Source organism: Cryptomeria japonica, chromosome 4, assembly GCF_030272615.1.
Source record: "Cryptomeria japonica chromosome 4, Sugi_1.0, whole genome shotgun sequence".
NCBI classification, from domain to species: domain Eukaryota; kingdom Viridiplantae; phylum Streptophyta; class Pinopsida; order Cupressales; family Cupressaceae; genus Cryptomeria; species Cryptomeria japonica.
Window position 1 is genome coordinate 188,463,005 of NC_081408.1, and position 24,320 is coordinate 188,487,324.

The 24,320-nt window shown below is 34.9% G+C and overlaps 1 protein-coding gene across 6 annotated transcripts; it reads right to left on the reverse strand.

The window, feature by feature from the left end:
• Positions 1 to 4,458: 4,458 nt before the first annotated feature.
• Positions 4,459 to 19,094, reverse strand: LOC131028092 (sugar transporter ERD6-like 4). Of its 6 annotated transcripts, XR_009102567.2 has the most exons (19): positions 18,663 to 19,040; positions 10,804 to 10,866; positions 10,621 to 10,710; positions 10,422 to 10,481; positions 10,173 to 10,238; positions 9,560 to 9,625; positions 9,351 to 9,426; positions 9,167 to 9,231; positions 8,951 to 9,043; positions 8,563 to 8,643; positions 7,115 to 7,199; positions 6,713 to 6,759; positions 6,526 to 6,588; positions 6,355 to 6,414; positions 6,092 to 6,148; positions 5,916 to 5,975; positions 5,374 to 5,488; positions 4,960 to 5,254; positions 4,626 to 4,707 (listed from the first exon to the last, which is right to left on the reverse strand). XR_009102567.2 is itself a non-coding variant. In XM_057958314.2 (18 exons), the coding sequence occupies exons 1-18, from the start codon at positions 18,870 to 18,872 to the stop codon at positions 5,142 to 5,144; spliced, it is 1,437 nt and encodes a 478-aa protein (XP_057814297.2). In that variant the 5' UTR covers positions 18,873 to 19,043; the 3' UTR covers positions 4,741 to 5,141. The 6 variants fall into 6 exon arrangements, 4 of the variants coding, with proteins under 4 accessions (XP_057814299.2, XP_057814300.2, XP_057814297.2 ...); XM_057958314.2 differs by lacking the exon at positions 4,626 to 4,707 and having other exon boundaries at positions 4,741 to 5,254; positions 6,355 to 6,401; positions 6,546 to 6,588; positions 18,663 to 19,043; XM_057958313.2 differs by lacking the exon at positions 4,626 to 4,707 and having other exon boundaries at positions 4,741 to 5,254.
• Positions 19,095 to 24,320: the final 5,226 nt, after the last annotated feature.

The window sequence follows — 24,320 nt, forward strand, 5'->3', positions numbered from 1 at the left end:
GTAAAAGTGAAATTGCAACTCTAAATGAAGTGAATCCCAAAATCAAGTCAACTTTGAAACCTGTAAAACACATTGCAAATTAAAAGAGAAGTTGAAGCCGTATATACATTAACAGTGAAGAATTGTAATTGAAACCCAATGAGTATGTAAAAGTGTTCACATTGATTTAAACCCTCAGACAACGAACACAATGACTTATTGATTTTGTTGGCTTGATGATGATTGTAATGTATTCATCATTTGTTGTCATTGATGAAACACTCTCTCACACACATATGATTATATTGACTATCGGTGTAACTTCAATTGTTTACTCTGTCAATCGGTATGTTAGAGGTTATACTAAGAGTTTTATCTCTAACCAGTACTTTGTGTCAACCGATATGTGCATAAGAGACAGTCTGTGATTATACTAAGTAAGCATCAAGATGGAGATTAGGCGGAGTTTTAAGGACAACGATTCATATGTTTTATTTAAACCGGTATTTGATTGTTCCAACCGGTATTTGGTAATTTTGTGATGAGTTACCACATTTCGTGATGAGTTACTTGCACCGACTGCTTGGTGGCAATTTTTGTGATGAGTTATGATCACTTGTCCAGATACACTGCACCTAGGAAATTGTGTTCTGATTTCTTAAGGCCGACATGAAATCATAAGGTCTATATATTGACATCGCAATGAATTATTTTGATACAATGAAAAAGTGTTATGTTATGTGCGAAAGGAAAAAGAGTTAAGTTGCAGAGTATGCAGAAGAGCAATGTTGAATATGTTTAGAAGGATTTGATTAAGCAAGTATTGCACTACTCAAAATAGATCAAACCATTCTTGTTGTTTTCTAACCATTACAACAGAATCAAATCTCCTAATCAGGTAAGCTCTAACAAGCTTCAATGTATAAATCCTTTAACAGGGTGATCCATTAGTTTGGATTCAGAAATCCTCCACCGAGGTTACTCCTAATAGGGTACTACCTTTAACAGGGTATAAGCTTCTAATCAAGCTTTGGGATCTCTAACAAGATTCACTCCTAGCAGAGCACTTTATAGACCTTAATCGGTCAATTATCTATTACTGTAGATAGTTAACTTGTGAGTTCCATCTCACCGTGGCTTTTACCTATTTGGGTTTTCCACGTACAAACACTTGTGTTATGGTGGATGCTTTACTTTTTGTGGATGCTATTATATCATTTTGGATTGCATGCATTGTGTTTAAAAGCTTTGTTAAGTTCATCTACCGATTAATGTTTGAAGTAGTTTTAGTTTTGGTGTCACTGATTCACCCCCCCTCTCAGTGCTTTTCAAGTCCATCAAATTTATACCCTACGTCAATGTTCTTTTTAGAAAAGTGAAGATGTAAATCGCATGAGAATGAACACAATACCCTGCGACATATAAGATACTGAATGAAGTGAATCCCATAATGAATTAAGTGAATCCAATAATCAAGTCAAGTTGGAAACCATCTTACACATTGGACAACAAAAGTGAAAATGTGAACCCTATACATTAATAGTTCAACATTGAAATTGAAACCGAAGGAACACAATGAATCATGGAATCAACCCCTTCGAAAATGGAAGATTTAGAAGTGAATTTGAAAGCCAACATTGAAACATTGATTTATGCACCGCGACAATATTGTTTTTAGAATAGTGAAGATGTAAACCGTATGAGAATGAACACAATGCAAATGTGCAATCCGAATCACTTTAACAGTGAACCCTAAAACAATGAAGTGAATCCCATAATGAATTAGGTGAATCCCATAATGAATGAAGTGAATCCAATAATCAAGTCAAGTTGAAAACCATCAAACACATTGGACAATAAAAGTGAAAATGTGAACCCTATACAATAACAGTTCGACATTGAAATTGAAACTGAAGGAGTTGATTCAAAGTGGTCACATTGATTTAAATCCTCGGACAAGGAACACAATGGAGCATGAAATTAACCCCTTCTAAAATGGAAGATTTAAAAGTGAATTTTAAAGACAACATTGAAACCTAGAAACCCAATTTACAATAAAATTGAAAATGTGAACCTTTTTACATTAACAGTGAAACACTAAAAAGCCATCAAACCCTTTTGACAGTAAATGTGAATTTGAAACCATAATTCTAGAGAATCCGTAAAAGCAATGAAAATTTAAACCCATAAACCCATTAGACAATAACAGTGAACCATTTAAATTGAAACCCCCCTTGTCAATAAATGTGAAATTGAAATCATAAATCCAGACGCAAAATCTGTAAATGAAATTCACATTTAATCCTAGAAACCCATTATACATTAACAGTGAACCATTCAAATTGATACCCCCTTTGACAGTAAATGTGAAATTAATAGCCTAAATCCAATGAATCCGTAAATGAAATGAACATTTAAACCCACAAACCTATTATACAATAATAGTGAACCATTCAAATTGAAACCCCCTTTGTCAGTAAATGTGAAATTGAAACCCTAAATCCAGAAGCAAAATCCGTAAATGAAATGAACATTTAATCCCATAAACCCATTATACATTAACAATGAACCATTCAAATTGATACCCCTTTTGACAGTAAATGTGAAATTAATAGCCTAAATCCAGTGAATCCGTAAATGAAATGAACATTTAAACCCACAAACCCATTATAGATTAACAATGAACCAAAAGAATTGAAATACTTGAACCCTTGAAACATTAATGGTGAAATTAAATCCGTAAACCTTTAAACCACATTGATGTTGCAAGTCAATGCCAAAACTCCCAATAGATTCATTGTTTGATGAAATGAGACAAAATTTTAGTCACACGACACCATTAAAATTACAATAATGCCAGAACAGAGCAGTACGATTCCCTTTTGTATGTAATTGTGTTTATGAACACAAAATGTTGTGTTCAAAAAACACCAAAAACAACCATAAAAATTTCCTGAAGAATGCCAAACATTTAGAAACAAAAAAATTATGAAGAATGCCAAACAGTTAAAACAATTTTTTAAACGATCAAGTAAGAGGACAAATGTCGAAAGAAAACAATACGAAACATTGCAAATTCGTGAGCCTTAGCAATACGAAACATTGCAAATTCGTGAGCCTTAGTGAGGAAAAATCCTCACTAGGGTTGAAGGGGAAATGAGTCGATTCAACATCTGCAAGTAGATCCTCGTCGTCCTCATCGTTCGGCTTTGTACCTGCGAAGTGGAGGTGGCGAGGGAGTAACACAATAAAAAATGGAGCCGAACATGGAAATGTAACCCCAAAAATTTAGATAAAAAGAAGACAAAATCCTGCGAAATAGGGTATGCACTGAGGCATTACCTAATTTTGGGTGCGCACATTTTGGTCCAAATCCGGGTTGAAGGCGTTCCATGGCGAGTAGGTTGTGGCAGCAAATGAAACCACCAACGGAGCTTAAGCAGGAAGGAAATGAACGGGCTTCGAGACAATGTACGAGGGGTCAAGCACAATGAAGGCCAAACACTTCGAAAAATGCGATCGAGCTGAGACAGTGAAGGCGAGGTGACACGTAGTTAATGCAGGTGCAGTTGGAATTTGAATGTGGCGGCGGGAGAATTGGGCGGAGTAGATGGTTGGTAAGGTGGGCAAGTAAGTGATCGCCACACGGCCAACCCATTCGATGCAAACAAAAAGCGTGGCATGTTTCGAGGGTGGGCCCGCTCATGTTCCGAAGTGGCATTTTTTTTACCACTTGGATGACAACTCAACATTGACATGGCAAAAATCATTGATGGCAAGTCAACTTTTGATTTTAGATTGCCAACTCAACAGTCTACCTGAACGGTTTGAAAAATTAGTCTCGGTCACATAGACCCCGAAGTTAGGGTGCACATGTAATGGCTCCTCTCCCGTATCATACAAATCATCAAACCCCAAGAAAGTCGCTCTTAACATTTTTTTTTTTTTTTTATTGTCGCTCCTAACTCGGAATCCATTTTTTGCTTCTCCTTCCAATAGTGGATTTGTTCACCCCCGTTTCAATCACCAAAATGGGTGGAGCATCTCACAGAGAATCATATGAAGAGTCTGAAGACCTAGATGGAAGCCATCATTGAGCATTTGGATGGTAACGGTCAGGATTCAGTCCAAAACAGCAACTTTGAGGCAACCGGGTTCTCTTCCTAATCGACCTTTCGCAATGAAACTTCTGTTTGTTTATTTTCATTTTATGAATTTTCTGTGATGGTTATTTTGTAAACAGTTGCCCTTTTGGGATGGCAGTGCTGACTTCATTATAACTCTTGTTTTTTATTTTGATGTTCTTTGTGATCATATACCTTTTTAAACATTCTTCGTCAATATAACAAAAATTCAGATTTTGTTGGGCTCTACAAAGATTCAGCTCACTCTACTGCCGCCTTGTTGCGTTTTAACATTTGTAACTTCTTCCATATATTGGAATCTGAAATTTGTCAAATAAATAATAAAGAAACAAAATGAAATGATGCAGATCTCAAGTGAGATTTGCTCTTAATGGAATCTATTTTATTTAATAGTAAAATTGTTTCTCTGTAAGTCAAATTACACCTTCAGGGTAGGTTTGATTTGTAACTCGTGGTTTTTCCTATAACATTTGGGAAATCACATTGAAAAGTTTCGAGTCTCTTTCAGTATTTAAATCTGACGGAGAATTGCTTGTGAACACCAAATTTTATATTTTATCCTTGTACAAATTCCATGACGCAACTGCACCAAAGAGTACCAATAAAATGTTCGAATTAGTTTCACACGGAAGATTTGGAGTACAATTCTTACAGACCATATAATCAATAATTTTAAGCTAACTGAAGAGCCTAAAGCACAATATATCACTATTCAATACCAAATATCCATTGCTATATAAATGCCCCAAAAGTTCATTATAAAACCCTTTTGTCAAGGTTTATTTATCAAAATAGGCCATGGATTTCCATATATGGGCAGCGGTAAAGATGTCACCTAATTTAGTGCGACTTGCCGACCCAAATCTTTGAGGACAAAATATATTTCCATGTATGGTGCTTTATCTTTCAATTTCATGGCCAATGAATTTTATTGCATACACAAACCACAGCCACCTGATGCTTATATAGCAATGTATCATCCAAGAGTACTATTGATAGTTCCTAACCGCCCCAAACTTATCTGTGTGATGCCTCAATTTCCTCCAGAGTTCTTCCTTTAGTTTCAGGTACAAACAGTACTACAAAGGTTAAGGTAAGACCACTGAACAGGGCATACAGCATGAATGTTCCTGCAAGGAACAAACTTCACTTTTAGTTTGTGATCCTATAACAGTGATCATAGAAACATCAAAAAGGAAACCTGCCCTAGGTTCCCGAATTGGAATTGATGATCTGGTTAAACAGTTACCCGTTTTGCTCCATTCTAATAATAAGTTTATTGTCATTGTTACTGCCCAGGAAAGAGACAAATTGGCCAATGTTGCCACACTACCAGCAACGCCCTTGACATTGATAGGAAATATCTGCAGTAATAGAGTAGAATAGAGTGGATGCCTTATAGTTGAGCATATATAAAACCACAAATCAGAACAATTTAAATGGAATCTTTCATAGATGGGATGCCTAGTATGTCGGGAAATTGGACCAAGAAGGTTAATATTAAGATAAGATCAAAGTTTCGGAGCATTATAAAAGGCCAATTTCTACATTACCAGGCATACCCACACGCTTTTATATTGATGAGTTTGCATGAAGTATGATTACTTGGGTGATGGTAATCATGACACTTTAACCACTAGATCACATCCACTTGTTCAAAATTTGCAAATTGTTTCTTTAATGCCAAATATTATACTGTGTAAAACTCAATTTTCTAAATTGAAAAATATGCCAAAATCAGAGCCTTTTCCAAAAATATGTCTCAAGTGTAAATTGGAGAAGACACATTACCTCAGACATAATAATCCATGGGATGGCCCCCATACCAATAGAGTAGGAGATAATGCAAGCCTATGTCAAAGAGCAATAATCAGTCAAATTGGTCACTAGGCATTGACTATAATGGAAGTGTGATCATTTGCATTGAAATCGGAAAACCAGAGAGCTAACTTGACTCCCAAGATTACCAGTAAACCAATTAAAGCCAAAATACTGGAAAGATACGAAGCTCCCAGCACATGATTCTGCAAGATTCCATGAAGCATGAGATCAAACTTTAAAGTGAGGAATTACTTAAGTTCCATTCTTCAGGTCATCAAAATACATAAATAGTTGGTTAACAATAAGAATTTGCTTTTTTCCTGTTTGTACATAGCAAATGCACAAATTAATGCCTGCAAATGTTTTGCATCTGCTACAAAAGAAACGTTGTGGTAGTTGAAAAGAGTACCTTTAGGTAGAATGCAACCCCTATGAGGAAAAAGCTGGCTGCCATTCCTGCAGATGAGATCTGGCAAAGTGAAAGAAATGACATGTAATTCTCTTACAAGGATTCAGTTGAATGTGTAGTGATTTTCCAATGTGGTAGCAGAGCATTAGTATAAGTATCTTATTTATTTACCATGAGGAGAAGACGCCTACCAGCCTTGTCCATTAGCCATGCAATGAATCCAGTCATCAGAATCTATATGACATCATTATACAAGATCAAGGCTGTTAGTTCTGTATTAAAAACGATAAAGGCCTTATTCCAAATCTTTTGTAAAGCAATTAGCTGAAGCACTTCCAGCTTAGAACTTCACAATCACCTGAACTCCAGCCAGTCCAAGGGAGGCAACATCAGCATCTGAGATACCTGTTGGATTTATTAGAAATTAGTTACGATTTTCATTCTGGATTACACATTTATTTCCCAAGTAGATTCTACATCTCTTACAAGAGAGTCATTTTCAACTTAAAAATTTCCTACAAATATAGGACTGCCCCTTCTTGTCCTAAAATTTTTGACCAGGTACTTCCCTCATATAATTTTATATACTTTTGAATCCCGTCCTACTTTTTGCCATCTGTATACGTTAACATAATTTCATTCTTTCTTGTCTGCCAAATCTTTTGTACTTTGAGGTATGTGCAATGCATGGGTTTTAAAATGGTTGGTTATGGACCACTGTTGGTTGGTAGAAAAATTAAGTTTTATTAAAACAGCTTACCAGCAGATTTGAAAATGGAAGCATTGTAGAACATGATGCCACTTATTCCAGTCAACTGCTGCAATACAAGCAGCCCAATGCCAATCTGACAGCAAACATTCTGAAACAATAAGACTCTTATAGCATACATTTCCATCAATAAATGCTAATTCACTTAAATCAACTAAGATCTCAAAAGGTGACCATTAGGATACACAGATGAAGCAAGCATAAAAGAGGAAAATCAGATTAAGTAATTCATGGATAAATTTGTAAATCTACTATGCTAAATGAAATTCTAGTGAAGATGCAGTTCTAGCAGAGATTACTAGCAAGGTGGCTAGTAGAATTTGCAATGAGAAGGTGGGCATCTAACCACATGTTAGCAGAACAGAACTTGAAGGTTGTCAAGTAAAGGACTTTGGTGGATCATGGATTTGCTGGTCTGTGGAACAAAGGATATAGTTGAGAAGATGATGTGCCTAAGAAATGGAAACACACACATATGTGAAGGAATTTGAACATGGACATATAATGAAAATACACCTTTGTTGGAGGATATATTTGATACCTGGACAACTTGCATTATCAAAACACATTTCAATATTGTAATTCCAAAGAAATTCTTATTACTTATGAATTAAATCCATGCCAAAACAATCCACTCCTTTGAGATAATTTCAGTGATTGTACACATCAATGCTAGAGCAAAGGAAATCTAATATGCACTATGAGAGTTCTAGGACTACGATCAAGTGCGTAGAACATTGTGGAAAGCATGGTATATTGAAGACAATGTATCAAAGGAAAGGATTGAAGTGATTCTTTCTATGTAACTGGGGTCACATTTTTCATCAAACAAGGATATGGCTTAATAATAAAAGAAGAACATCTTCATATTAATCTGGTGCAGGCAATGCTTAAGATGTCAATCGTAATTGTTTCTCTGGAATTTAAAAGGTAATAGAAGGGAGATGGGGGATTTCAAACTCACGAACTAAGCCCCCATTGAGTACTTACACAGAGGAGATGGAGATTGACAAAATTAAGAGCCACATGCTCAGATGTTCTGAAAAAAATGTGTTGCATACTGATTATAGTGATTTGTGGGTGCCATCTATACGTACATTAGTTAGTGTTCAAGTTACTGGATGGAAGATAAAAGAATAATAATGAACTGCAATAAACTTCATTTGGAGAATACAAGTTAGAGACTAATTTGGACGAAACATTTAGACAAAAATACGGCAGAAATAACCAAAGGTGTAGTCCCTCTGACATTCCATTTTGTTGACATCTGACAAAACCTTAGCCTTAAATCATCACTATCTTATAAACAACTCCACCAACATCTTAACCAGAAGCATAGAAAGATTTCTTATACAATTTCCTGCAAAATTAGAGATGTGCAAAACATAGTGAATGTATTGCAGATTCCTGTTTTCACAGGGTCATGAAAGAATGCTTACAGTAAGAGGGAATGCATATCTCCGCTGGCATAACTCGGACAATTTGATTTTTGATTCTTTCCTGTTAAGCTCCATTGCACTCTAAAGCACAGCAAATTTTCAGATTAATTGTAGCAAAGGCTCATTCATGAAAACAACTGCCAATTCCCACTTGGAGGTTTGCTCTAGTAAATGAATAGCTCATTTGAGGAGATTAAATGCTAAGGTATTTACAAGGGTGGTCTGGTAAAGAAAAATTGGTACAAGATGTTTCTTTCTGCTTGGACCACCCAATGCAAAGCTAAAAAGAAGATTATGGATTTTTTGTTCTGTTTTTACTTTGATAGAACAGTAAGGATATGGTGTAAAGGAAATGAATGGAAGATAATATTTTAGGTGAAAGAATTACCCTAATTTCAGCTGCCTCAATTGAAACATCAGAGTCCAACCCACGAAGGATTTTTAAGGAAGCTTCAAAGTCTAAATCTTTACCAATCTTAGCCTGTATGCCCATAAACACAGATTATCCAGGATGAGTTTTAATGATGGTGAAAACTCTCAATCTCTTCATTATTGAAATTTAACACCGCATTAAAATCTAGAATCTAACTTCATTGAAGCGTACCAGCCATCTTGGAGCTTCCGGGATTAAAAAGAGCCCAAGAACCAATAAACTACAGGGAACTGCACCTGCATAGCCATAAAATACTGGGAAGGTGAGCATTATTTGGCAACTACTCCATGAAATTTTAACAAAATGATTTAAATTATACCTTCTCCTCTCTTTCATATAATTTCCACAGATATACCTGCAATTGCAAGATGTCTCCAGGAAATGAACATTCCCAATAGATATACCACGAATATACCAATTGTTACGGAAAGCTGTTTCACAAGTAGTTTCTTAATTTATTACAACTTGGACTTTGCAAATGAATATCATTGACCATATGTTACGTTTAAGGCCAGTATAAAGGTTGAGTTCTCAGCAATTACTGATAATGGGTTAAGTTCTTACCATGTTGACTGTGCCAAGACCTCCACGCAAGTGTTTAGGAGCTATATCAGCAATATACACAGGCACCTGGAAATATCATAACATACAATGTAGACAATTACATCAATATCTAGGCCATTTTTCTTCCTCATAACTCCAAAGATTGTTCACTGTTATTAGTCATGGAAATTTTTTATTGGCTAACATCAAAATGAAGAGAAGCAGTGCAATATGGGAGTGTAAAATATCTGACCAATACAGACAAATGTCTGGTATTAAGGAATTTATATTGTTTGAATTTTTTGATGAGATAACTCAATTTGCATCTCACAATTTGACAAGGAGTTCAGCTTTAAATGTGTCTAGGAAGATCACCTTCGAACTTTGTTTTCCATGCAGGAAAGCTTTTTAAGTAAATATCTGAATACTGTTGTGGCAAGCGATAATTTTCCATTTGTTCTTAGAAATCATCTTTAGTGAATTTTTAATTAGAAATTATGCTGAGAAACATATTTCTCTATGCGAATAATAAGAATTGACTGGAAAGTACAAGTTATAAATCTCACGGAGGGAAAACATAATGACAGAAAATTTTAACTTATTGTAAAGGGTAGTGATGAATCAATGAACTTACAGTAAATGACATGATTCCTACTCCCAAGCCTGTCAATGACCTACCTATATACAAAACTGAAGAATCCTGCACTGAGATGGCAATAATGAAATTAAAATAATAAAATATAAACTTTTCATATGTGAGTTACAGATGTTCGGATGCTTAACTCAGAAACATGCATGCCATAATTCTGGGACTATTTTTTTGTAGGTCATGCCTATATGACACAGAAATCATCTATGGAAGTACTGCAATAGTGCAACTTGCCTTTGCCAAAGAAATGGCTATCCACCCTAGAATATTGGGTATTGAGGCTACTACCAGTGCCTGTGTAAAGAGAAATCTCCAAAAAAGATCAGAACTTGTAAAAGGGGCATCTTACATCAAATAAGATTGAAAGGAACAAATTGATTTTTATATATCAACTTATATTTTCCTTCAAGCATCATGAAATCCTAAAATATACCCCTTTTCTTCCAAGATAATCAGCAAGTAGTCCACTGACCATAGCCCCAATCATTGCCCCGGCATTGGATAGTGATCCAAATAAAGAGAACTGTAGAAGCCAAACATCAAGAAAGGTAAGCTTGATATCCTCAATTCTAGCTGAGAGAGGTGCATACAATGCTCTAAGCGTAATGCAACATACCTCAGCAATGGTTAGGTTGAGATCGCTCATAATGCTGCTTTCGGTAGGTGATGTATATCCGTTCTGCAACAAGATGACTAATATCAATTTGCTTGGTTTTTCATCTTCCAAATGTCAATTCAGCAATATTATTATCCTATTTCATATTTTGAAATATGAGAGATATTTAGAATGTTTAAATAAGTTGTCTAGGTCCTGTTTGAGAGGAGAAAGTGCACAACAAGATTAGATCCACTTTTTATGTGAGAAACAAATTGTTTGCATGGTGATTTTCTCTCTTACACTTATTTTTTATTCCTTTTATAAACAATGTAAGAAATTATAGTCTAAATATTCATTCTTTTTGGATTAGGTTTTAATAGATGGATTTAATTCTAGAAATTGAACATAATAAATAACAACGAGATATTTATGAGATTTGAGCCAACTCTCACACACAAGTTTGCCAAGACTTACTGGAAATAATTTCAATCAATGCCAGAAACATAACTGGAAAGTACCATTGTTCACACACTTTATATGGTACAATTCATCACGGGAATTATTTTTTGTTCTTTTAAATTGTTAATATTGTAGCATCATATGATTGTTTATATGAAAAATATTTTACCATTCTATATCTAGTAATACTTGGAACTTGTAAGACGCATGCTATTCTCATTCTTAACTGTGCTTGTTGCAGGTTGTAATGTCCCTTCGTTACAATAAAACAAATGCTATTTGGTAATGCTGGGCATTGGCAGTCCTAAAATAATTAGAATTTACTTAGCACGCAGTGCTGAAGTTGAAGGATGCCTGCTATTTCTTAAGGAAAGATTAATAATAATAAAACTGAAATTAAAGTGAAGTTTAGTTTTAATAAAGTCAGAAGGCATGTGAAGAATTATGTCTATTAAAGAAAAAGTAATATAAGATCAATCACGGAGAAGGAGACACCAATTTTTGTGAAGATATTTTATATTATTACTCCTTGTGGAACGTGAACTGTAGTTCAGCAACCTGAGGTTGAAACCCCCCAAGGTTTGAAATTAAAGGATGAAAATCCCTTAATTTCCATCACCAAGTTAGTGGACGAAACCCTTGATTCAGACAGACTCAAAGACATATCAAAGGAATTTAAATGAAGAGAGATCACTGCAGATCAGAGGAAGATTAACAGCAGAGATAAGACGATCGGTTCTATATTTTCTGAGATACATTTTAAGGTTTATTATAATTAAAGAAAACAAGATAAAATTTGAAGGGGACATTACAAATGGTATCAAAGTTAGATCTAGCCAGCCTGCATTCATATGCAATTCAAGTGACAGAGTCAGCTAATATTATCAAAAAGAACGAAGAAAAACATCAGATTCTAAGGACAAAGTGATCGAAGTCCCTTTGGATTCTGAAACAATAGAAGTAAAAATGTTTAAAGAAAATGACAACTGTGATTATGCAAATGAAATAGATAGAAAATTTGATCTTATGATTATGCATTGTTACCAATAAAGGGGGTAAAAATTTATTCAAAATAGACAAGAATTACAGCAAAAGAAGGCCAACCGCCCAACAAAGAGAAACTACAAAGACTTATCTTGTTCAACAAGTTGATCCAGCATCTGTGACAACTCCGGAGAGAGTTGTCTCCTATCCTCTATAGACCAGCCCTCCATAAAGTAGAAAATTCCAATAATCAAGATAGTAGGAAACCTTTAATGATGAGCAAGAAAACTTACACACAAAGAAACAAGTTTGGGTCTGTGGATAGACCCCTTCCCACATTCATTCAAAGGGGAGAAGAAGTTGCCACTGAAGAAGCAAAAAATTCAGTACAAAATGATATCACTGCTTGTTATGTAGTATATAGAAATCTCTGTAGAGAAATTGAAGAAGGAATGTATCTCACAAATTACATAAATATGACAAGAGGAAGAAATGGATCGATAATGAAGCTTTTGGGTAAGTTAACATTATTTACATTTGATGGGTCTAATAAGAGTATTGCTTGTGTATGGGTAGAAATTAGATACATATCTATCATTGAAACCAATGATCAAGGAAGATGCCATCAAATTTGCAACCTGTTGTGATGTATTCACACATCGCCCCATTGCAAATGGGGACCCCTGCTTTTTGCTTTCTAGGGTTTGTTTTCTAGGTCTTTTAGGGTTTTGTCTGTTAGCCTTTGCAGGATGAGTGCTGTCGAGGGGATCGTTGGATAGCAGGCTCTGCTTAAGCTAGGTCAAGTCGGTGAGTGATGAAGTCTGGAATGTCATCCTGATCTTCAAATGCCCTAAAATTTGGCTAAGTCTAGAATGTCCTGATCCTGAAATTTGGCGAAGTCTGGAAAATTGAAGAATCCTCCAAAAACTAGATTTTGCAATATAACTCCTGGAGGTCCGAAACCACTCTCAAACATCCTGGAAGTATATATGGAATATAACTTGAAGTATAAGAAAGCACTTATACATAAATGTTATATTCCATAAAATAATCTCGACGAAGAGGCTAAAATGTCAAAATTTGCTCCTGACCCTTCCAAAGGGTCCAGAGCGAATTTCAATTTTCGCTCTTGACCCTTCCAAAGGTTCTAGAGCGAAAATTCACCAAAGACACAAGATCTCGCCTAAGTCAAAGAGTGGTCGAGCAAGTTTGCAAGGATATGGAAGGAAATGGATCTAGGATCGAGTCTAAGACAAAGTCAAGTCAGTTTGAAGGTGAATTGAGCCTAGAATAGAAATTTCGCTCCTGACCCTTCCAAAGGGTCCAGAGCGAAATTCTTGAAAACACTCATTTTCCCCTTTGCTAAAGTCAAGACCAAGATGGAGATGAAAGGAGAGTAGCCTATGTTTGCCTCCCAAAGAAAATTAGAGTTGAAAAAAGCAAGAATCAAGGTCAAATCATGATTTTCGCTCCCGACCCTTCCAAAGGGTCCAGAGCAAAAAATCTTAAAATCACCTTTTCTCCTTGCAAAATCAAGTCAAACTTGGGTTGGACATGAGAGGAGAAGTGTTTTCTAGCCTTTTGAGGTGAATTCAAGTTGAAATGATGGAGGAATAAGCCTAAAACAAGATTTTCGCTCCTGACCCTTCCAAAGGGTCCAGAGCGAAAATCCTAAAACCCATCATTTTCTCCAAAATTTGTACCAAGCCATGCCTAGACCAAGGTGAGGGATGCCCTTTAGATTGTCCTTAAATTGATTGTTGTCTCAAAAAATTATGATTTTGGGCTAGAAAGGGAAATTCGCTCTTGACCCTTCCAAAGGGTCTAGGGCGAAATTGTGCAAAACCTATCTTTTCCCTTAGTTTCATGCCAAATCTAGTGTGGATCATGATTAAAGAAGGCCTTAGGAATGACTCCAAATTGCCAATTATTATCAAACTTGAAGGAATTGAGCCAAAAAGTGATTTTCGCTCCTGACCCTTCCAAAGGGTCCAGAGCGAAAATCTTGAAACCACCTATTTTCCTTGCAAGTCTAGTCAAATGTTAGGTTTTCATGGTTTGGATGGGTGCGAGGAGACATGTTCTTGCCTTTTGAAGTTAATTGGTGTTGAAAATGATGGAAATTAGCCCAAACCAAGAAATTTGCTTCTGACCCTTCCAAAGGGTCCAGAGCCAAAATCCTAAAAACCGTCTTTTCTTCCAAAATTTGAGCAAAGTCAAACCTGGACAAGGGTGAGAGAGGTCATTTGGATTGCCTTAGAGTGAATTTTGGTCGCCAAGAATGCAAATTTTGAAGCCAAATGAGAATTTCGCTCTTGACCCTTCCAAAGGGTCTAGGGCGAAATTCTCCAAATCAACCATTTTTCCCTTGAGTGAAGCTAAAATGTTGATACCTATGGCATGGTTGAGGCTGGGGTGAGATATTCTTGCCTTGTAGGGTGAATTGAAGTAAAGGAAGTGTAAAATAAAGCCTAAAGAAGGAATTTCGCTCCTGACCCTTCCAAAGGGTCCAGAGCGAAATTCTCATTATCACCTAATTTGCCCATGTGAGAAGCTAAAAGGATGGATCCCTAGACTTTGTTGGACTAAAAGAAGCATATGCTCACCTTTCGAAGGATTTTGGAGTGAAAAAATGGGGTAATTGAGGCCTAATCAAGAAAATTGCTCCTGACCCTTCCAAAGGGTCTAGGGCGAAATCCTTTGAAACTGCTATTTTTCACCTTGTTGGGGCCAAGCGAGGAGCTAATTGTGAGGTAGTGTTGAAAGGAGGTCTAAATGAGCCAGGAATGCAAAATTCGCTCCTGACCCTTCCAGAGGGTCCAGGGCGAAATTCTTATAGGGCCTGTCCCTGGAAAGAGTCTTGAACTAACTTCATTTTAATATCTTTTGTTGATGATTTAAGGTGTGAAATACTATGTTGAAATGAATTTATTATGTGTCCTTAATCATCTTTTGATTTGTTTTGCAGATGAAAGAAGATCAAGCCAAGACAAGGACGACCTTCTCCAGTCCAGCATCAACAAGGACAACCTTCTCCAATCTAGCATCAACAAGGACGACCTTCTCCGGTCCAGCATCATCAGGGACGACCTCTTCCAGTCCTGCATTCGAAGAAAAGGTACACCATACATCCTGCACATCAAAGACAAAGGAGGTCAGAGCAAGGGTCCGTTGGAGAAACAGACAGTTTTAGAAGAGTTAACTAAAGTGAGCTTCTTAGCATCACCAAATTGAGCATCAACCAAGTGTCAGACAAGGTGGCATCCCAGTCATCACTCCTCCAGTTGGGTTGGTCCACCTCAGCGTGTCCAGATTCAATGTACCTGACTCATCAAAGATGACACAAACTTCAATGTACCTACCCCGGCTATCCATTGGTCGAATATTCCAGAGAAGACATGTGTCCAAATAATGCAATTATTTCATTGGCCAAAATTGAGTTTGTTGTAACAAACCCTAATTAGGGTTTTCATTGTAAAATCTCGGCCATTGATCTCAAGTTGATCTGAGCCATTGAATTGTATTAAGGGCGCTATATAAGCCCTGGCTCCTCATTTTGTAAAGGCTAATAATAGTTAATCAATAGTTGATAGTAGGTGAATAGTTAGCTAATAGTGAATAGTCAATTGATAGAATAGCAATTAGAGTAGAATAGCAAGAGAAGGCAAAGAATGTTGCCAAGATGTTGTTGTAAAAGACTTGTAAAACTTCATTGAAGAAATGGTGAAATCTATGGGTCGATTCAACAATTTGTATGGTCTTTATACTTCTCAGATTTGATTTCATGTTATTAGATGAGTGGAAGAAATGTGTTTGATTGATGGTGAAATTTGTATATCCATACTACTAGCAGTTTGTTGATTGCAGACTTGCCTTGTGTAGTCAACTGGAATCATTCAGCTTAAGCTTAACTTCAATTGTCGCTTCTTCACTGATATGCATCAACTTGATGGTGTCTATGCTTATAGCGATGATTTGAACATCATAAAGCTTTCTTCCAAAGATTGCACTAACCTTGTGGAGATGGTCCCAGGATGTCAAAACAAGACTTAGTTAGAATTTCACCAAAGGTTATTCATTGCTCCTACATTCTTAGTGTCAAAATTAGATCCTTTCCTTGCCCTCATCCTTTTTCATTTTTTTCAAAATCTAGGCTAGTGAAATCCTGTGTTCCAGTAATATTCAAAGCAAATCAGACGTTTAGGTCGTCAAGTGTAAGTCCCCTTGTGATTCCAGCAAAATCACATCATACCACAGAGAGCTTATCCACGAGTAGAGAACCTACAAACAAGAACCTTGGAGTTGCCTCGACTGATCCTTCGGCGAGATCTTCAGCAGTCGAGAAACTTTGCTCAAGAGAGGATAAGGTACCTTTAGGTATTTTATTCTGTGTTCGCATGTGCATAAAAAACACATCAACACAACCTTACATTGGAAGGATCAGCTCATGAATGGTGGTACCATGGGTTGGTTACCCAAGGTCACAAGCTAATAAACACAAATGATGAATCCTGCAAAAGGTTAAGTGAGAGATCCAATAGAAAGGATCCAAAAGTTCATTGTAGAGAATTGGCACAATTAAAGCAAGAAGGGATGGTGGAGAATTATGTAGAAGAATTCCAAAGATTATTAGTAATGGTGCTCCATGTTTCAGAAAGAAGATTAACCATTTTTTTATCATCGCACTAATTGAACTCTTAGGAGTTTAATTAAAGCATTTGATCCTTTAACCCTTCAAGAAAATATCAAAAGAGCTTTGAATTTAGAGAATTCCGTTGCCAAGAATAAAAATTCTTTCGGGAAAATCTTCTTATAGGGCTGAATCTAGAGACTTTTCAAAAGGGTTTTTCTCAAAAAGCATTACCATCAAGAGTAATTTTAATCAAGTGACCAAAAATGAGCTACGCAGAAGCAAACTGTGGTTTTCTTGTAGAAAGCCGTGGCAACTTGGACACTGTTGTTTGGGAAAAGGTCAAGTAGATTACATAGAAGGAATGTCGGATGAGCAGGAAGAATCAGAACCCAAAGTAGTTAAATGTTGAACTAAAGAAGAAATTGAATGTTCAAAGTGCACACTTGCAACCTTGTCAGGTGCTCCTATATATCATCCTTTTCAAGTACCAGGGGTCCTAATTGATGGTGAAGCGACACAAAATTTCATCGTTGAAAGATTAGTTGCTACAAGAGGTTTACAAATAGAAGATTTCAATGGATTCAATGTTATAGTGGTAGACGGTTTTACCTTTCCAAGCAGTAGGAAATTCAACAATTGGAGGTTACCCTTGGTAGACACAAGATGCAAGATGAGTTCTATTTGATGGGTATAGGAAAACTGATGTGGTTTTAGGAGTGCAATGGCTACACTCTTTGGGATAGTTTACACAAAATTGTCAAAGGATGGAATTAAGGTTCAAATTATAGGGTAAAGATGTAGTGTTACAAGGCATTATTGAGGGAGCGTCCGGAGTTATAACAACAAAAAGAATGGAAAGATGTAGGAATGGACAAATAATATGGGCAGCACATTGTTTAGTAAAATCTACAACCACTGCAAGAAAGAGAGCTTTAAAAAGTCAAATTATACCTTCGTTAAAACTGCCCCACTTGGTGATGAAGAAAAACTGATTTTGATTCTTGAAGCTATCTTAAATTTTTAGAGAGAAAAAGTGAAGAAATAAAACAATGACAAAATATCCAATTAAGGCTGATTTTTTATTAGTTTGAGCTCTTAGTAAGGAGTCAGGAAGAGAAGCAAAAGTTGAAACTAGCTTTACTACCATTAAAGCACTGTACCTAAATCAATTAATAACTAATTCATCTACTCCTTTCTCATAACGTGAAGAATAGAAGAGTCCACTTAGTGGCCTTTAAGTAATACCATACCACACATGGACAAGTCAAGGCTGAGTGAGCTTAATGGAGCTACCTGGTGTGAGTCCCAGAGGGAAATCCCTAGTAGTCTCTTACTTAGCTTCTAAGGTAACGGCCTCACTGGATAAAACCCCCTATACAGGAAAATTGGGAGGAATTAAGCTTCTAACATTTGCTTTATATTCCACTCTCAGACAACATTGAGCGCAAGTTGCAAGCAAATTTTAGCAGAATGAAAAAAAAACCTAGCATGTGCCTTTGACTTGATTGTGTCGATAAATTTCCAATGGAAATGGGTTTTAAGCCTGATAATGCATTCATGAGGATTACAATTGACCAATACACAAGGATAAAATGAAATGCTGCTTGGCATCTAAGATTCTAAACCAACCCAGAAAACAAATGTTCTAACCCTCATTGTGCACATTTCCCTGTGGCTGTTATAATTAACAGCATGAAAACATCAAGAAGAAAAATAAAACAAGTAATTGTACAAATGAAAGAGAGCAGATGAATGCACTCTCCTCAAAATGACTGGTTACATCAAAGAGAATAAAACTTACTGCGAACCCAAATTGCAGAGGACCCAAAGCTACAATAAGTGTACATAGTACAGCACTAGTAGAACTTCCTTTGGAAGTAACCCCTGGAACTTGACTGCTGTTGCCACCTTTCTCAATGATAATCCTGGAATTGCTATACCAACTATTTAGTTTATGAATCAATGGTCTCTTTACATCTTCATGAGTCTCCAAATCCCCATTAAAACTCATTTTCAGCTCAATGACAGCCCAAATGAAAAGCTTACTAAAAATCTAAATAAATGAACAAAATATATAACAAAACCAACTGAACTGCATAAATTTGTAATTCTACATAGAGTTTGTGCATAGCCTTGGTAGGTGAATTACAAAAGAACATATCAATAATTTCAACATATTTCATTCATGTAGGTAGGAATATCGGCATTTTTCGATGGTATGTTGCTATCAAAAAAAACGGTCAGTCAAAGTCTTGTATCCATCTATCCAGCTCGTGATTTTGGACTCAGGCAAGATTCCTCAAATTTGTTAGTTTCGTTGAGATACGCAACTGAACTGGTTGCCAAATACCTTTCAATCATGAGTATTGGGTAAACGACTTGCATGAGCAGTTAGTAGGTCCATGAAGTAGGGACAGATAGACTAATTTCACATGTTTTTCCTCCCAAAATCCACTTATCAAATAAGTGTGGCTGTTTATAGAGAATGATCTGGTCGAAGGAATTTTTATTAAAAATGTTATAATGAATCCAAATCTTCAATTAATTAATGGATATGTTAATTTTGAATTTCTGAGGGTTTATAAAAAATGAATGTTATGCTGAATCAAAATTTTGCAATTAATTAATAGATATGTTAATTTTAAAACTCTTAAGGGTTTATTAAAAATGTTAGAGTGAATTCAAATCTCCAATTAATTAGTAGAAATGTTAATTTCAAAATTCAAAGATGTTATGTAAGTTTACCATTTTTGTGAGTTGAGTTATAATAAGGTAACAAGCTATGTGTAAGGGTGAAAAGTATATATGTTTTATGTTTTGACTCATCTTGATCTATTTGTCTGAAATGTAATGAATAGCGTGTAAATAACATGTTTATGCATATAAATGATTAACTTAATCTAACTTGATCATACCCAAATCAGTGGTATATGTTTGTAAATGTGGGAAATATTTCCAAATCATCTCTTAAAGGACTCCCTATTTTCTATTGAGATGATTGTATCACTTGTTGACCACATTCAAGATGTAGCAAATATTTGTGCAATACATCGTGTTGTAACGTTCGATATGGATCTTAGATTATTGGCATTATCTCTCAAGGGCAACACTTTGACATGCATTACTTTTAGATCGGGATCAACTGGGTATTGCTACATTATTGTACAACAAATTCATAAAAAGGGTAGAGGCTTTATTTTTATTGATAATCTTGCTACAATAAAAGAGCTATTATAGAGCATATAGACTTCAACATCTAATTCAAAAGGACATGGGAGAGGAGTACTATTGAGGATCATTCACTAGTAGGTATGGATTTTATGTATTGTTGAAAGCTTTATCATCTCAATCTTGGTGTCATGATACAAATACTGGGTGGAAGGAATCTTTGCAAACGTATAATATTGTTGTAAAACTGCTCTAGTGATTCCAAGCTCATTATTGCCTCGGGCTCCTTATTATCTCCATATGCAAATAATCCGCTTATCCCTTTAATCTCAAGTTGTACCATTTGCTCATAATATAGGCAACTCGTGTCATTAAAAAGAATTTTTTTGCAACATTAACTACATAAAATTTAGTTATATATTATATTTTATATTTATTAATATATGGACTCCATAATATTATTCATATCTATTGAATGCGTAGTAGACTTATCCATTGGTCATCAAATGAGCAAAAGCCCTTTTAACTCATGGGTAGATAATGCCATGGTAAGGCATATGTCATCAATACCAACCCGATAAAGGACTCTAGGAAAATTAAGAAGAATCTAAAAATGAAGAATCTTGTAATAAGGTTTTCTCATGAATTCATGGCCTTTAAAGTGCAATTTACTATCCAAGATATTCAAAATCACTTTGAGGTCAATATTTCTTGCTCTAACGTAGCTTGTTGCCCCATGTATTCTCGAGCCCCATCAAGATAGAAATCACACCTCTAGTCTAAAAAGATTGCAACTGTCTCCTCCACATCAACCCAATATATTCCAATCTTCCCACACACATGTAGTTCAAATGATGAATAATTGCAACAATTTCAATACATGTTTTTCACAATTCCTAGCAATTTGTAAGTTAAAGTGTGAGCAAATGGCGATACATGACTATGTTTTCATGCTAACCTAAAACATGGGAGTGATGCAACAACATAATAAAGTGTTTTGTTTTAGATGGGATCTAAGGTCTGAAATGACAAGAGGTTTATGGACACTAAAATTTTCACTGAATTATTCCCCTAATAGTTGACCCTTAATTCATCATCATTACCACTTATCATTTATTAATCATCACAATTTATCCATTTACCACAAATTATCCATATTACATTACATTATTAATTAATAATCATTTTCATAATTTAATTAGTTTATACTTTATTCATTTAATTAATAATATTTATCATTTAATTAAATGTGAATTAATTATCCACTTAAAATTTCTGTTTTCATCATTTTAGTTAACTCAACCATGACTAATTAGTTAACTTGGTTTCTATTTAAAAACACAATTTTCATCCATCAAGTTAATTCCTCTTTAATTTAGAAACTTCTTCCTTTTTCCTTAATTCATGATTTGCGATGGAAACTGCACAACTATCCATCACTTAAATAAATAATTAAATACTATACTATATTGGCCTCAAAAGAGAGAATTTCTAGTTTGTAGTTGTATTGACTCTATTGACTTTCCAATTAACTTATGTCATCATTCTCATCTTCATCTTCATCTCACTCAAAAGTCTATAAATAAAACCATATTCATTATTGGAATATATCAATCATATCTTCCCTTTTAAGGTTTGCAATGGAGTTTGTAGATTAGGATTTTGAATATCTTTTGTTAGTTTCAAGTCTTTGTAATCTTTAGTTTATGAATTTCATTGTTTACATTTTGTGACTTTGATATGAACAATTTTTTTTTTTTTTTGACTAACTTTGTCGTACGTGAGCATGATTCTTTCACAGGGTACATAATTATTTATAAGAAAACATGTTTCAATTGATGATTGTGCTTTATGATTTCTAATGTCATGTTTGAATTGTGCTTGAATTTTGTTTCTTTCATTTATAAGTTTTGATCAAGATCTAACAATTTTGTAATTGTTGTTAGATTTTTTTTTATTATTTTAAAAAAAGTTTTAAAGATCAAATCCATAGTTTCATAGTAAAATATATGGTTTGCAAGTCAACACATACTTGCTATTAAAATCAATCTATTTGAATTTAAGAAGTCCTTTGCTAAAAGTGCACATTAAAATGTCAATATCACTATTAAAATTGCTAAAGTTGTGTGATCATATAATTAAATCTCCGTTATTTTGGCAAACCATGGTTTATTACTATTAAAACCTACATTTTTCAATAAAAATGCTCTGCTTATTGTAAAACTTGCAATCTATTATGTTTTTCAATAAAAAATGAAGCATTGTTTATTGTCAATTCACATGTAGACCTATCAAAAACACTCTTTTAAAGGGTAAAATCTCGGATATCTTGTGAGAACCACCATATGCAAGGTGAATGCCATGCTAAAATAGGTAAAATTTACTCTATTGCTATTTAAAGTCACCTATTTACTACTTAAGAATCATCCAATTTTTTGTATAAGGTTTTTATTTTATTGTTTAAAATAGCCTTTTTTTGCTCTTAAATTTATGTGTCTTTTTATGAAAAAAGCATTAATCACATTTACTTGTCAAAACCATCATTTTCAAGTGCAAACCCATGTTTAAATTACCAAATCCATGTTTAACTTGTCAAAATCGTTATTTTTAAGTGCAAAACCATGTTTTAATTTCTAAATCACGTTTAACATGTCAAAACCATTATTTTCAAGTGTAAAACCTCTTTTTAAGGTCAATACCACTATATTTAAGGTAAAACCATGAATTTTTAGCTAAAAACCATTTCTTGGAAGCTAAAACCATTGTTTGCATGTGCAAAACCATTATTCACATTCTTAAAGCCGCTATTTGTGAGTTGAAACAACTATTTGGAAGGCAAAACCATTGTTTGGAAGAGAAAACAATGGTTTGAAAACTTAAACCCCTATTTAAACACCATCTAGTATTTCTTTACTTAGCCCCTAGTCATATTGACGAATACGAGCCAAGTTGTAGAGAGTTAAACATGTAGATCCTCCTTAATGTAATTTTTGAACTCGAGGCCCTCCACTTAATGTATTTTTTGGTAAAATCTACTTGTAGTTTTTTGCAATACTTATCTATTTTTCAACTTCGTAGGCATTATACAACTAGCTTTAAGCCGAACATAGTGGAGTGGGTCATTTTTCCACATTAATTCTCAAGAAACAAGTATAATCATCTGAAATGAGTATTTTCTTTGTAAACTTCAAATTGACATAAGTTTCACTTACAATATCACTTTTTAGTAATTTTTATAATTTATCATTTTATTTATTTATTTGATCTCTTCTTATATCTATCTTTAACCAATCATTGAGTGCAACTTCCTCTGGTCATCAAAGAACAAAACTTGAAAACCAATCCTTTTGAAAGCTAGAGAACAAAACATTAAACTTCTAACAAATTGTTCTTTATAAGATAACTACTACAAGAAAATTTTATGGATATTTTTCTTTTTATGTGTCTTTTCAAAACATTGCTATGAGGGATTATAATGAACATTACATTTCAATTTGGTTAATCAAATAACAACTATCTTTTATTCTAAAAGGTTGTGTACAAATACTCTTCTCTTGCACACTTGTAGACCAACTAGTGATCATGGATTGAGCCTTAGATATCTTTGTGGTGTTTTGAGGACTCCCCTATATAGCTTCTATAATTTATCTTGAATCCTTTGATTGTCTTTTAGTGTGGTGCAAGGGATGCAGGGCATACCTTGAAGTTAGTCGCAACATACTTCCTTGTGAGATAAAATTAACCACGGTAAAGCTTTTAGCAACCTTTAGCAAGGGATCCTATACTTTTCTTTCGGGCTGTAATCCCTAGCTATCCATTTATGGGTAGAAATTACCAATTGTGGGAACACACTAAGAGTCACTCTCGCTTGATTAGTTTTAGGAATGTTGGTGTGTTATTTGTATCTGTTATTGTTAGATTAGAACCTCACCATTTAAGACCCAACAAGGACCTTATCCTTTTTGAGCCTTAGATTTTGTAATAATCTTTTTTTTTTTTTATGGGTAATAGGCCATGGCCAAATAATTGTATTAATAAAATGAAAATACATGAAAGTTTACAAGCCAATTCAATGTGGGCACCGATAGGAAAGAATCGGGCGAAGAAAACCTTCGGTCTTGCCCAAGGAAAAATAATTCCTAGAAATAATCAGGTAATACAATAAATGGCCAGATGCCATTTCATAAAATTACAATTGATAATTCTTGTCGAGTACACCATACTCGTTCCATCGCTGATGGATGCATAATTTGATTGCAATGGAGTTATATTCTGCTCATATTGAGAAGGT

Excerpts from the sequence above, each read along its gene's own strand:
- LOC131028092 (XM_057958313.2), bottom strand. The coding sequence starts at position 18,872 with ATGAGTTTTAATGGGGATTTGGAGACTCATGAAGATGTAAAGAGACCA. Across the intron at positions 7,200-8,562 it reads GATATGCATTCCCTCTTACT|ATTGGCATTGGGCTGCTTGT; the intron begins GTAAGCATTCTT and ends GTTTGCTGTCAG. Across the intron at positions 5,976-6,091 it reads TGGCTTTAATTGGTTTACTG|GCTTGCATTATCTCCTACTC; the intron begins GTAATCTTGGGA and ends TCTTTGACATAG.